Here is a 14403-nt window from a genome sequence, read left to right as displayed (position 1 = left end):
ATTGATTTCTGGGTTTTCTGTTCTGTTCCATTGATCTATATGTCTATTTTTCGCCTGTATCATATTGTTTGATTACTACAGATTTGTAGTATAAGTTGGAATCTTCCCATCAATACTTTTAAATTAAACCAAGATACAGTAAAACTTTGGTTTGCTAGCATAATTCATTCTGGAAACATGCTCGTAATCCAAAGCACTTACATATCAAAGCGAATTTCCCCATAATAATGGAAACTCAGATGATTCATTCCACACCCCCAAAATATTCACATAAAAATGATTACAATACTGTTATATAGTACAAAATAATAAAGAAAAATAAACAAATGAGCCTGCACTTACCTTTGAAAACCTTCGTGGTTGGTGAGGGAGACAAGAGAGAGGAGGGTTATTGTGTAGGATGATTTTCACTATCACTAATGGAATCACTGCTACCTATTGGCTCAGTGGAACCTTTTTCTTTTCATGCAACTTTAACAAGGAACCTATCCAATGACACTTGCTTTTGCCTTCTTTCAAGGATTTCGTGGAAATGTGAATTGCATTGTCGTTAAACAGATTCATCGTTCACACTGCTACAGCCTTATTTGGGTGGTGCTTTACTACAAAAATTTTCACTGTTTCTCACAATTTACACATCTCCCTAATCTCATCTGAAGTGAGGGAGTCCTCTGCTTTTCCCCCTCCTCCTCTGCAGACGAGATGCAGACGTAGACATCTTATAAAATCTTGCAATTTCAGCCATTTGCATACCTTGTTTGTACTTCTCAACGATTTCCTTCTTAACTTCCACCGTAATCATCTCCTTCTTCTTGCCACCTTTCTTCTCAATCTTTTCCTGCCTGGGGGCCATTGTGTACACTTGCACGGATGTTGACTACAGTACAGTATTAAACACTTGTCATATACTGTATATAATGTAACTGGCAATAAGGCAGAAGAAAGGGTCTATATCTGCAGGCAGCCTGACCTAGAATGAAGCAAATCATTCCTAAGCTTGCTCTTCTATGTAAAAGCAAAGGACTGTCCACAGGTACTTTGAGGTGACAAAAAATACACTAATGCCAGTTTAGGCACCACCCAATGTTCTGAAAAATCACTGATTTCTGCCAGACACCACAGCCTGAGACCAAGCATCTGCGCATGGGAGCTGATCATCCATAAGCATGCAGTATGACAGAGAGAGAGAGATTGAGAGAAAGAGAGAAGAACCATTGGCTCAGTTGTGATCAGGTGACATCTGGCATCATGTATTGTTCATATTGCAAGACATCGCTTGTTTATCAAGTTAAAATTTATTAGAAATGTTTGCTCGTCTTGTGGAACACTTGCAGAACAAGTTACTTGCAATCCAAAGTTTTACTGTAGTTATCAGGTTCCTTAGGGTCTAAATAATCAGGTTTAGTCAAGTAATGCTTTTTAGTCACTTTGTTTACATAGGATTAGTGAAAACAGATACAGATCTCTTAGAAGTTGTTGATGGAAGGCTGTAAATTATTTCAGTGATAGATTAAAAAAATCAGGGGGTGCCTGATGGATCAGTCGGTTAAACACCCAACACCTAATTTTGGCTCAAGTCATGATCTGATAGTTTGTGAGATCGAGCCCCACGTTGGGCTCTGAACTGACAGCATGGAGCCTGCTTGGGATTCTCTCTCTCTCTCTCTCTCTCTCTCTGCCCCTCCCCTGCTCATTCATGCTCTCTCTCTCTCTCTCTCTCTCAAAAGAAATAAATTAAATAAATAGATAGACGATAGATAGATAGATAAAAAGAGTAAACATTCTGGTATCTTTATAAAATTTCTTTTCTATTTGAGTGTAACTATACTCAACTGACACAATATTACATTAGTTTCAGGTGTACAACACAATGACTCAACTTTTTTTTTTTTTAAGTTTATTTATTCTTAGAGACAGAGAGCACGAGTGGGGAGGAATAGAGAGAGGGAGAGAGAGAATCCCAAGCAGACTCCATGCTCTGTGCTGAGCCCCACGCCAGGCTCAGACTCATGAGTGTGAGATCACGACCTGAGCCAAAATCAAGAGTTGGATGCTTAACCAACTGAGCCACCCAGGTGCCCCATCATCTTCTCTATGTGTTATGCTCAGTGGTTGTAGATTGGGTCTGGCTCAAAGAATACTTCACTTCTCAGCCTTATTAATCTGTCCATCTTGCCATTCCAGTTGTATTTATAATCAAGTTCAGGGATGATTGATGTATGAGGAGGAAAAGACCTCAATCAACCTCGCATAAGATGTGTTTTTATTTTATGTTTGATCCATAAAAGGGGGTGTATTGGTCAGGGTTCTACCAGAGCAACAGGACCAGTCAGATATATATATATGTATATTAAGAGATTTATTGCAAGGAATTGGTTTACATGATGTGAGACTGAACCCTGGGCCAGTAGAAATGCATAGGATGGGCATCAGAAAGTGCAGGAGAGGACTCTGTATGAGCTGAAGCTGCAGTCCAGAACACTTTCAAGAAAACCTCAGTTCTGCCCCCAAGGTTTTTTAACTCATTGAATCAGGCACGTCCAGATTATTTAGGAAATTCTCTTTTACTTAAAATCAACTGATTATGGGTCACCTGGGTATCTCAGTCCATTAAGCATCTGACTCTTGATTTTGGCTCAGGTCACGATCTCACGGTTTGTGAGATCAAGCTCCATGTTGGGCTCTGCGCTAAGCATGGAGCCTGCTTGGGATTCTCTCTCTCTCTCTCTCTCTCTCTCAACCTGCCCATCCCCCACTCACTCGCAGGTATATGCACGCATGTGTAAGCTCTCTCTCTAGATACGTAAACATTTAAAAACTCAACTGAGTATAGACATCAATCACATGTGCAAAGTACCTTCACAGCAACTCCTAGGTTAGTGTTTGATTGAATAACTGGGAACTATAGACTAGTCAAGTTGACATATAAAACCTACCACCATAATGTAAGAATAACTAATTATCAGAGATGTGGGGTCCCCTCAATGAGAATATAAATGAAATTCCTTCTGTATGTATCCTGCATCCATTTAAGTTTGAAGTTGTAACAACAGTTAAATCTGACAAGTATTTATTTTCTTGGGTATATAGTGCATACGGAAATACTTTTCTCAGTTCAGTTTTCCGTGACTAGGTCTTTAGTGTAAATACTCCATTCCTGCCATCTGGTCTTTGGAATTCATTACATTGGCTAGTGGATGCAGTGGTGAAGAGATTAGGTTTGGAGGGCATTCCGCAGACCCGTATGTGCCTTGACAGGGGAAATATATTAATTGGAACATATCAGCTTTCTCTTAGCGAAAGCTAAGCCAGAATCAGAACTTAAAATCACCCACATGATAATCAACAAAATACACAAGTCCTGTCTCCTTCCCCAGAATCAATCCAGACCACTTTTTCACATGACTATATTTTAAAATGGACTGAAGCTCTAAATGAGAATTAGTGGTTTGTTTGTTAAAAAAATTTTTTTAATGTTTTATTTATTTTTGAGAGACATAGTGACAGAGTGTGAACAGAGGAGGAGCAGAGAGAGAGAGGGAGACACAGAATCCACGCTCTGAGCTGTCAGCACAGAGCCCAATGCGGGGCTCGAACTCACGAACTGTGAGATCATGACCTGAGCCACCCAGGCGCCCCTGTTTGTTTGTTTTTTAATCTACATCTCTTGAATGTGGAAAATCTTCACATGGTATTCTTGTCTGCCAAAGGCAGATACTTTATTTAGCCAAGTGTAAACATTTGCAATGAAAGAATTTAGAGTAACCTGGAAATGCTATGTAGATCAGAGAGCTCTAAGAAATCAGGTTTTATGGCACGTCAAGTTTACAATGGCAGTTAATTCCAGTTTTGATCTGTTTTCATAATGAGAAAATATAGGGGTTTCTTGCACCAATCCTCATGTTAGAAGTAATAATAATTCACATGTAAAAAATGCTAGCATTCTATAGATAATGTGAGTAGACTTGGATATGGTTGGTAAATCAACACGGGGGCGGGGGGTCTGGTTGGTAAAATAAAGGACAAGATTTTTAATAAGTTCCTATTGTAGCATACAAACATTTCCCCACTTATGACTTTCTGTAAATAAATATCAATTAAGTTTAAAAGTAGAAGGAAAAGGAGAAAGAGAAGAAGGAGGAGAGGCGAAGAAGAGAGAAAGAAATCAAAACAGTTAGCTTGATGATTCTGCACACATGCACGAGAGAGAGAACAGTCAGTGGTGCTGAATGTGTGGCCCTAGAAACAGGAACATCAGCATTATCTAAGAACTTGTTCAAAATGCAAAATCTTGGCCCTATTATTGACCAACTGAGTGAGAAAGTCTGGGGCCTCGGGGACACACTAATCTATCTTTTCACATGATCTCCAGGGGATTCTTTTAAGGGTAAGAATCACTGGTCTAACAATTGGGTTTGTCTAACACTCCCAGAGTCCATTTCTTTGGAAGAGACTCTCATCCTTTTAGACAGTGGCCTGAAAACCCTACATCCTGAAAATTTCTAAAATTTTCAATGTCCTTGGTACTTTTGGCCCCCAAGGAAGACCTCTGAGAGAGTGTTTTTGAGACATTTAGAAACTTTTTAACAACTCCCATTGTTCCCTTGCCTCCAGCGGGAATCGGGCAAGAATCAGCCCAGCTCTGCTTCCTGAGCGGAGCCCAGTCCAATAGCATCTCCCTGAGGATATGCCCTCTTTCCCTAGGGTCACCCCCGCTGTCACACGTGATGTGTGGGCAGTGACCAGGGACCTGACGCTGCAGGAAAAGCCTCTCCAAGACAATGTAAGACCTGAGGACTTTCTCCGGTTCTGGACTGAAGGAAGGTGAGAGACCAAGGTTTTCTCATCTGTAGATAAATCAGCTGCAAGAAGGACCCAGAACCACTTACTGGAACATGGAGAGAATATGTCAAATGACATAGACTTGATGGTAGTAAGTCTAAAGTGTGAGGAGAGTCTCGGGAAGTTATTCAGGGGAACTGTGATGTTGAAAACAGATGCCTCAGGTTGCATGTGGAAAACTCGGCTTTTAACAACCAAGCAGGGATGGAGGGTGCTGAGGGCTGAGTGTGAGGAAGCGCACCACACAATCCCCCACCTAGTTGCATAAAATCATGTCACATACTTACTTATACATTAAGTTAGCAAATAAGTTTTGAGCAACTGCTAGATCAGGGTTGCTGTTAGAGGTGCTGGAGCTAATTTACTGAATTTACAATCTAGTTTAGAGGGACAAGAAAAGAACGTGGAAGATGCTATAATGTAGGTATTTATAAAGCATTATTGGAACCCAGAAAAAGAAGGGATTGATTCTGCATGGGAGAGATATGGGGAGGAGTCACAAGAAGGTGATATCTGAGTCCTTCTAGGTTGAGAAGGTAGTAGAAGATATTTCAGGAAACAGAACTCATTACCAAGGCTACGGAAATAACTGAGCATATGGCACATGTGAGAAGCTATGAATTTCTTGAATGGCATTCTGTTCCTGGGTAACAGGGGTATTGATTACAAAGGTAGATGAAGGCTACATTTCATAGCCTTGTGTGACATGCCGATAGGGAGTTGCAGGCACTTCTGTAAGCATGTTTCAACTCTGTATAAATCCACAAAACCTGTGAGACAGCTTCTAAGAGTTGGAGTTTTAAGCTGTGAGCTCTAGGCAGTCATTGAAAGATTATAATGGGAGAGAATGTGATCAGACATGAGTTTAGAAAGGTCTCATTGACTGTCTTATAGAACCAGACTGCAGTGGAAGCAAATGGAAGCAGAAGGATGAGATTAAAATGACCTTTAATACATAATGGATCTCAATAGGCACGTGAGAGACAACAGGACTGAGACAGGGCAGGAGTGGGGAGGCCACCCACCCCTAACCTTGTCCCCCTCCATCTCTTTCCTTCCACCTTCTTCTCCACCTTTGACACCATTCCCTGCCCCCTCCGTTGCCCACCACCTCCCCATTTCCCCTTCCTTCACCTGCTCTGTTCCTCCCTCTCCCTTCTCTTCATCTCCTGCCTTGATTCCTTTGTCTATTTCCATTGCTCTTATTTCAACATCTTCCTTTGTCTTCTACCCTTGTATTCAGTAACATCTTCTAAACTTCTTATTCCTTTCAGAAGATCTCCTTGAGTCCCCATCATACTATATTCATCATCTAATTTTTAATGCATTCTTTTTTTAATGTTTATTTATTTATTTATTTATTTAGAGAGTACACACAGGCACCTGAGAGAGAAGGGAAGGGGCAGAGAGAGAGGGAGACAGAGAATCCCAAGCAGGCTCCAAACTATAAGTGTTTCTCACGATGGTGAGATGATGACTTGAGCCAAAATCAAGAGTCAGACACTTAACTGACTGAACCACCCAGGTGCTCCAAGAGAGTCTCTGTCTGTCTGTCTGTCTGTCTGTCTGTCTCTCTCTCTCTCTCTCTCTCTCTCTGGACTCTCTCTTGTCTCAGCACACACTTCATCACTTCCCTGGCCTCACTGGGTAAGGGGCTATACCCCATAGCTCCTCTCCCACCCACTAGTCCACACCACATGCTTTTGGAGTGTTGACTGTCCACCAAGATGGGCACCGTGGGGCAGAGATAAAGATCTGTGTTTCTGCCTCTGGGAGTTTTCAGTTAAATTACAGAGGAAAAACATAGACACAGGAACAGTCCATTAAAATGAGGATGGGTTAAATGTTGCATGAAAAATGATTGCTAGAAAAATGTATTGACACTGGCAGAAGGGAGGATGTATTTAGAGGAGGAAACTACCCAGAAAAGAGTGATTGCCAGAGTGATTTATTTCCAGCACTGTTCCAGGAACTTCATGTGTTATTTTATTTAATCCCCTAGGCAATTCTATAAAGATGATGTTTTAATTCTTATATTGCAGACATGGAAACTGAGACCCAGAGAGATGAAGTAGCTTAATCAAGGTCAAATCTCAAGGAGGCAGAAGCCCTGAAATTTTACTGATGTTCTGTTGGACTCCACCTATCTCTCTACCATTGTATCACATGGAATCTTTGAAAGGCAGGTTGCATATGTCTCTGGATGGCTTTAAAGATACGTCACGAATGCATATGACAGCACCAACTTGTAAACTCTCCACAGACAAGCCAATTTCATCAGCACCTAGTGATATGGTCTACACATGAGGCTCCATCCTCTGGAGCTGGACAACTCTGAGCTCTGAGCACTAAAAGTGACTTCATGCATGTATACCTATGGTTCATTTTCTTTAGGTGTATGGATGAGATGCCATGGAACCAGGGAATCTCACGTGGGTATCAGAATTTGTCTTTCTGGGGTTCTCACAGACTCGAGAGCTCCAGCTTTTCCTGTTTCTGGTATTCCTGATCGTCTACACCACCACTGTCGTGGGAAACCTCCTCATCATGGTCACAGTGACCTCAGACACACGGCTCCACACACCCATGTACTTTCTGCTCCGAAATCTGGCTGTCTTAGACCTCTGTTTCTCCTCTGTCACTGCCCCAAAGATGCTGGTGGACTTCCTCTCTGAGAAGAAGACCATCTCCTACCAGGGCTGCATGGCCCAGATCTTCTTCTTCCACTTTCTGGGAGGCGCCATGGTCTTCTTCCTCTCAGTCATGGCCTATGACCGCCTTGTTGCCATCTCCCGACCCCTCCACTATGTGACCATCATGAACACACACCTCTGTGTGGCACTAGTCGTGACAGCCTGGATGGTAGGTTTCGTCCATTCCATTGCCCAACTGGCTCTGATGCTCCCGTTGCCTTTTTGTGGCCCCAACATCCTGGATAACTTCTATTGTGATGTCCCACAAGTGCTGAGACTTGCCTGCACTGACACCACCCTCCTGGAGTTCCTCATGATCTCCAACAGTGGGCTGCTGGATGTCATCTGGTTCTTTCTCCTCCTGACCTCCTACTCAGTCATCCTGGTGATGCTGAGGTCTCACTCTGGGCAAGCGAGGAGGAAGGCAGCTTCCACTTGCACCACCCACATCGTCGTGGTGTCTATGGTTTTCATTCCAAGCATTTACCTCTATGCCCGGCACTTCACCCCCTTCTCCATGGACAAGGCTGTGTCCATCAGCCACACGGTCATGACCCCCATGCTCAACCCCATGATCTACACCCTGAGGAACCAGGAGGTGCAGGCAGCAGTGAAGAGACTAGGGAGGCGCCGGCTGGTTTGTAAAAGGGAGTGACAATGAGTGGGTCACTTCTCTCTGGCTTTGTTTCCCATTTGTAAAATGGAGGGAAAGCTACTGTGTCTGCTGGCTATCTTCATAGCTTGTGCATATGTTGTGGAGGTCATCATAGAAGTGAGTGAGTTTTGAAACTAAGCAACTGACTCAGATTTTTGGGAAAAAGAGAAAAGTCCCCTTTGGTGGCTAAGGTTTGTGCCAGGTTTCTAAAACCCCTGCTCACTGAGAAGTGTTCTCATGACTCTGGAAAGCTACACCCTTCTTTCCCCCTTCTTGGGGGGTCGTTTCCTCTTGTGATGAGGGCATTTCCCCCAGCGAAGGCACTTCTAGTTTATGTGTTTTGACTTCTCTTCCCAGCACCCCTTTTGACCTGTGTCCAGAGTGTTAGAGAAAGCACACACCTTGAAGACATAGCCTTAGCTTGGGAGCCTTGACCCATATGTTACCAGACTGCTGACCTTGGATAAGCTACCTGGCCTCTCTTGAACTCATGGATTCCTCCTCACCAAACTGGCATAAAGCAATATCTGTCCCAATAATCTCACAGATTTGTTATAAGATCCAAAACGTGTATAAGAATATTTTATCAACCTTACATAGAACCTATGTGAGGGTTATTGTCATTGTTATGATTATTCCTGACATATATTTTTTCATGGGTTGAGCGGTGTTTTGGAAGTGTTTGGTGGCGATTCCTCAGTGCGGTGAGGGAGGCTTGGAGAGGGTGGGAGCTGAACTTCAGAGGGCCATGCAGCATGCCCATGAATGAAACAGAGAACAGAGAGTGAGCACAAATTCAGGGGCAAGGAAATATTCTTATTTTTATTTGTGATGGATGATTTGAACTCTTCTATGACAGTAAGATATATTCTCATAGGAACATTCTGGAAAGCCACACTCTCACACATTTCTGCCTTCTTGGTGGACAGTTTCCTGTTATTATGACACCATTTCTCCATAAGAGCATTGTATTTTCTTTATTTTGACCCCTTTTTCCTATACTCTGTTTTGGTGTGAGTCTGGATTGGTGGAAATAGCACAAGACTTAGAGGTTAAGCTTTAAATGAAAATCTCTAACTCATAACTTACCAAACTGATGATGACTTGGGATGAACCACTTGACCTCTCTTGGCCTCATGACTTCTTCTTCAATAAATTTGCTTAAATTAATATCTGACCTCCAAACCTCCCAAATTTATTATAAGAATCAAATAAAAAATCATGTGAGAAAACATTGGGCAAACCATGTAAATATTTTTTCTTCCAGTCTTTTTTTGATGATTTTTTTTATTTTCAAATTTGAAAATATCATGAATGTTCAGATTATTTCTGCATTACATTTTCAGTGTAGAACACTGTTACAAACAAAGGATTATGTGTAAAATACATGTAAGTTCTAGAACATTATAGCATTATGAGAGCTCCTAGAAAGACTACTTGATTTAAGAAATAGAAGTTACCGTAACTTATACCTACCCACAGGGTCCTCTGCCTCACATTCACTCTCTCCCCCCCAATGAAACTCTTTTCTTGAATTTTGCATTTGCCATCCTATTGCTTACAAAAACACTTTTATCACGTTTTTACATAATCAGTAAATATACTGATTCTGTTTTGTTTTATTTTGAGCTTTCTGAAAATATCCTACTGGACAAAATATTCTTGGATTTACTTCTTTTTCCACTCAACATTATATTTTTAAGCTTATTTGGGTTGTTTCCAGGTTTGTTTGTTTGTTTTGCTATTGAAAACAGTGCTATTTTGAATATTGCCTTATTTGTCTCCAGTTGCCATGTTGAGGAGCTATGGGCTATACCTTGAAATAGAATCGCTGGGACGCCTGGGTGGCTCAGTCGGTTGAGCGTCCTGACTTTAGATTTTGGCTCAGGTCATGATCCCAGGGTTCTGGGATCAGGCCCTGTGTTGGGCCCTGAGTTGAGTGTGGAGACTGCTTAGGATTCTTTCTCTTCCTCTGCCCCTCTCCTCCACTCTTGCTCTTTCTATAAAAGGAGAGTGAGAGAGAGTGAGAGAGAGAGAGAGAGAGAGAGAGAGAGATGGAAATGCTAGGTTTTAAGATCTTCAAAGATAAAACTTTACAAAACGGTGCCAAATTGTTTTCCAAAACTGTTGTACCAAATTACACGTCCATAAGTGGTGTCTAAGTGTTCCCACCAATTCACATCCTACTAGCAGTTGATATTCTGAGACATCTTAATTTTTGCCAGTTTCATGGGTAAAAAATATTTTCTCTGTAGTCTGTAATCATTTGCATTTCTCTCCTCCCTAATGGTTCTTTCCATGTTTTTATTGCTTTCACTTTTCCTGTGAATGCCTTTCGTTAATTTTCCTCTTAACTTTTTCTAGTGAATGTGGGAATTCTCACATAATTTGATTACTAATCAATTGTTGGTTATGTTATATACAATACCTTCTCCCAGTTTGTGATTTGGCTCTGTCTGTGGTGTTAATTTTAATATAGTTGGATATATTAGTCTTTCATTTCAATATGAACTCATTGATCTCTAATTTAAAAAAAAAAATTGCTTCTTACCCAGAGGACAGAAAGATATTCTACATATTTCTTTTATCTTAACTTAAACAAATTTTAACTTCTTGAAAAATCTGAGATTTATAGAAAAGTTGCAAGTGTAGTAGAAGGACTGTTTTTTCCTGAAGGCTTGAGGATCAGTAGCCAATCTGATGCTCACCATTCCTTAATACTTGAACATGCATTTTCTGCAAAGATGTTTTCCTATGATACTGCCACACAGTAATCAACACTGTTGCAGTAACAATATGTTGCTAGAATCCAGTTTTCAGCCTCCATTCAAGTTTTGCCAAATATCACAGTAAAGTCATCTAGAAAGAGAAGCTGGATCCAAATCACATGTTGCATTTTGTTGTTGTGTCTTTTTAGACATCTCGAATCTGGAAGAGCTTCTTGAATTTGGTTATCTTGGCACTTTCAAAGATTACAGGCCAGTGATTCTGTAGAATGTCCTTTAATTTGGATTTGGCTGATATTTCGGGTGATTAGCTTCAGGTGATGCATTTTGGTCACTCTTTCAAGGACATCCCAGAAGCCATGCTGTGTGTTCTTATTGCATGTTATGAGGTGCGACTGATGTTGCTTTGTCTCATTACTAATGCCCTATCACTTCGATTACTTGACTGAGGAGGTGTTAGGATTCTCATCTTTGTTATCATTTTCTCTTGAAAAATAGTAAATATTTTGTGAGGAGGTACTTTGAGACTATGTCAATATCTGGTTCTTTATCAAACTTACAGTTTATTCTTTTGTTTATTTCTATCTGTGTGGACTTGTATTTTCCTTTTTTTTAATCAATTGAGTTATAATCTATTACTAATTTGTCCCAGAGTTGGCCAGTTGGAGTCTCTTCAAGGTGCTTTTTCAAGCACATCCTTACTTTCTGGCACAGTGTCATGCACACACTTATCTTATATTTTCCTGTTCTGGCTCTGGAATCAAGTATTTCTCTAAACAGTCCTGCCAAAAGCAATTTTGGTGAAGAATGGTGTTTACGGGTCACTATCTGGGTGCTGGGAGTGCTCACTGATTTAGCCGGGGTCATGAAGATTTACTCTAGTTTTCTAGGAGTTTTATAACTTTAGCTCTTATATTTAGGTCTTTTTTGAATTATTTTTTTAAGTTTATTCATTTATTTTTGAGAGAGAGGGAGCACGAGCATGAGCCCGAAAGGGGCAGAGAGAGAGGGAGAGAGAGAATCCCAAGCAGTCTCCACACTGTCAGCATGGAGCTGATGCAGGGCTTGAACTCATGAACTGTGAGATTATGACCTGAGCTGAATCAAGAGTCAGACGCTTAACCTACTGAGCCACCCAGGTGCCCCTCGAGTTAATTTTTGTATATGGTTTAAGGTAGCAATCCAACTTTACTCTTTTTTGTGTGGATATCCACTTGTCCTCGTGCCATTCATTGAAGAGACTATTTTCCCCCATTGAAGAGTTCTTTGAAAATCAATTGACTGTAAAATAAATAAATAAATAAATAAATAAAAAATCAATTGACTATAAATGTATGAATTTATTCCTGGACTCTCGATTCTATTCTTTGGTATATACATCTTTTCAATGTTTCTTTGGAGGGATGAGTCCTGGGAGTTCCCCACTCTGCCATCACTCTATCCTTAATTTACTAACTTATTTAATTTATCTCCCTCTAAACAACCCACTGCCCATACCAGATCCATTTCCTTACTGCACTTGGGCTTTGGTATCACACTGCAGGCCAGCTCCCCAACTCAGCCAGTTTCTTACACTACTCATGCTCCAAAAATCTTACCTCACAATGTCCCCCATGTGGACATCCTCCTTGCCCTGCTTGGTCTCCAAGTCCTGGTGTCAGACTGAACCCCTGCATGAACACGCACCTCATCCCTTCGAAGCTTTGATTCCTTGCACTGAGTGATGTTCTCCTCACCTTGCTTTAACACCCACAATGGGCAGGTCCCAGGAGGGGACACCCAGGCTCTGACAGCCCATACTGGGTCACATCCTATGGACACCCCATTCAAAATATGTTTTTATTCTACATTCAGAAGGGATTTTCTCAACTCTATTTTCAAATTCTGCTATTACAGTTTTCATTCCTGTCAACATATTTTAATTTCCAAGAACTCTTCTTTGTTCTGTGGCTTTTGTCCATGCCATCCTGTTCTTATGTTATGGCTACTCTACCTTCTTGCTTCTCTCAAAGGATGCTAATTATATAAACTGGAGATTAAAAAAAAGTTTTCTTCTGCTTCCCAGGCCATTTCTTTTTTCTTATCATTTATTTTTCTATTTATTTTGTGTTTGCCCTTTCTGTTGGTGATCTTCCTTAAACTCCTGGTGATCTTCGATTATCTGCATTTAAGAGTAAGGCAATACAATGCTAATTGGTACCTCTATGTATAGTGTAGATTTCACTTCAGGGGTTCAGGTAGAACCCCTGAAGAACCCCCAAGTGACAACACATAAAGGTCTATTTTTCCAGAGCTTTTTCTCCAAAGGAAAAAAAAATCTTGATTTTCTGTCTTTGGCTTAGATGCGAGAATTTTGCACTGGGGTGATGAGCCTCAGTACCTCTTAGTATAGAAAAATTCCTACCTGATATCCCTCTCTCAAGTACATTACTCACATCTGAGTTTGTGACCTCTGCTATTACGAATTTTCTTATGTAAGAGAGACTTTGCATCATTGTCAAGATCCTTTTGCCTCTGGCCCATTATGTTCATTCCTGTTCCTAGGTGCTTTACATGAATATAGCATTGCTCTTGGGTGCCTACCCAACAGTCATCCCCAGCCACTTCTCCCTTGCTTGTCCCTCTCATAGGTGTTCACTTTGCCAGAACACTTTAAAGCTAGGAGCGCTCACATGTTCATGTGATCCAGGAATGACAAATACTACAAAAAGTGTGTTTGCCAGAGAGCTTTTGGGAAAGATTTTTCCTCCATGATTAAAGGCCAGAGATGTAGGAGGAAAAATAAACTGTTCCACACCCCTTTGCTTCCCTCTAGCCTTTGAATGAGAGTGTGTGAGGACACACATGATGATTGAAGCCATGGAGTCCATCTTGGCTCATGAGGGAAAGGCCAAGAGCATCACAGAGTCACTGAGGTGGTGTCTTGATATCATTGGGCCATGGTCCCAACTGGCTCATTGGCTTTGACTCCCTGATTTTTCTGAATCACCTTTTTCTCTCCTCCTTTTCTTTTGTTTTTGTTTTTTTTTTAATTTTTTTAATTAAAAAATTTTTTTTACACCTGCTAGAGGGTGGGCAGAATAAACAGGTGATAAAAAATGTTTGAGGGAGAGACAGAGTGCAGTGGGGGAGGGTCAGAGAAAGAGGGAGACACAGAATCCAAAGCAGGCTCCAGGCTCTGAGCTGTCAGCACAGAGACCGATGCGGGGCTTGAAATCACCAACCACAAGATCATGAGCTGAGCCAAAGTCATCCAGATGCCCCTCCTCCTTCTTTTCATATCTCCCATCTCCTTTCCTTTCTCCTCTCTTCTCTTTTCTTCACTCTCCTCACATCTTTAACGGTTTTGAAGCTGGGATGGGATGAGTCAAGGACACAGGCAAAGTTACAGGCTCTTACTGCCCTCGTTAAGTCTTTGCTGAAACAAGATGGGGTGTGAAGAAATGGAGGAACAGCTCCCCCATGTCTGTTCCATTCACCCTCTCCT

General features: G+C 41.3%; 1 protein-coding gene across 1 annotated transcript in view; it reads left to right on the top strand.

Moving 5' to 3' along the window:
• Window positions 1-13710, top strand: part of LOC106989983 (olfactory receptor 4D2-like) — a 61375-nt gene extending 47665 nt beyond the window's left edge. Inside the window, exons 3-4 of the mRNA XM_053212702.1 lie at window positions 4705-4824; window positions 6209-13710. Of these exons, the coding sequence (XP_053068677.1) occupies window positions 7255-8190 (936 nt within the window). The 5' untranslated portion in view covers window positions 4705-4824; window positions 6209-7254 and the 3' untranslated portion in view covers window positions 8191-13710. The remainder of the gene's footprint in view (window positions 1-4704; window positions 4825-6208) is intronic.
• The last annotated feature ends 693 nt before the right edge of the window (window positions 13711-14403 follow it).

The sequence above is a fragment of the Acinonyx jubatus genome, chromosome E1 (genome assembly GCF_027475565.1).
Source record: "Acinonyx jubatus isolate Ajub_Pintada_27869175 chromosome E1, VMU_Ajub_asm_v1.0, whole genome shotgun sequence".
In the NCBI taxonomy this organism is placed as follows: domain Eukaryota; kingdom Metazoa; phylum Chordata; class Mammalia; order Carnivora; family Felidae; genus Acinonyx; species Acinonyx jubatus.
This window is presented reverse-complemented; position numbering and strand designations above follow the sequence as displayed.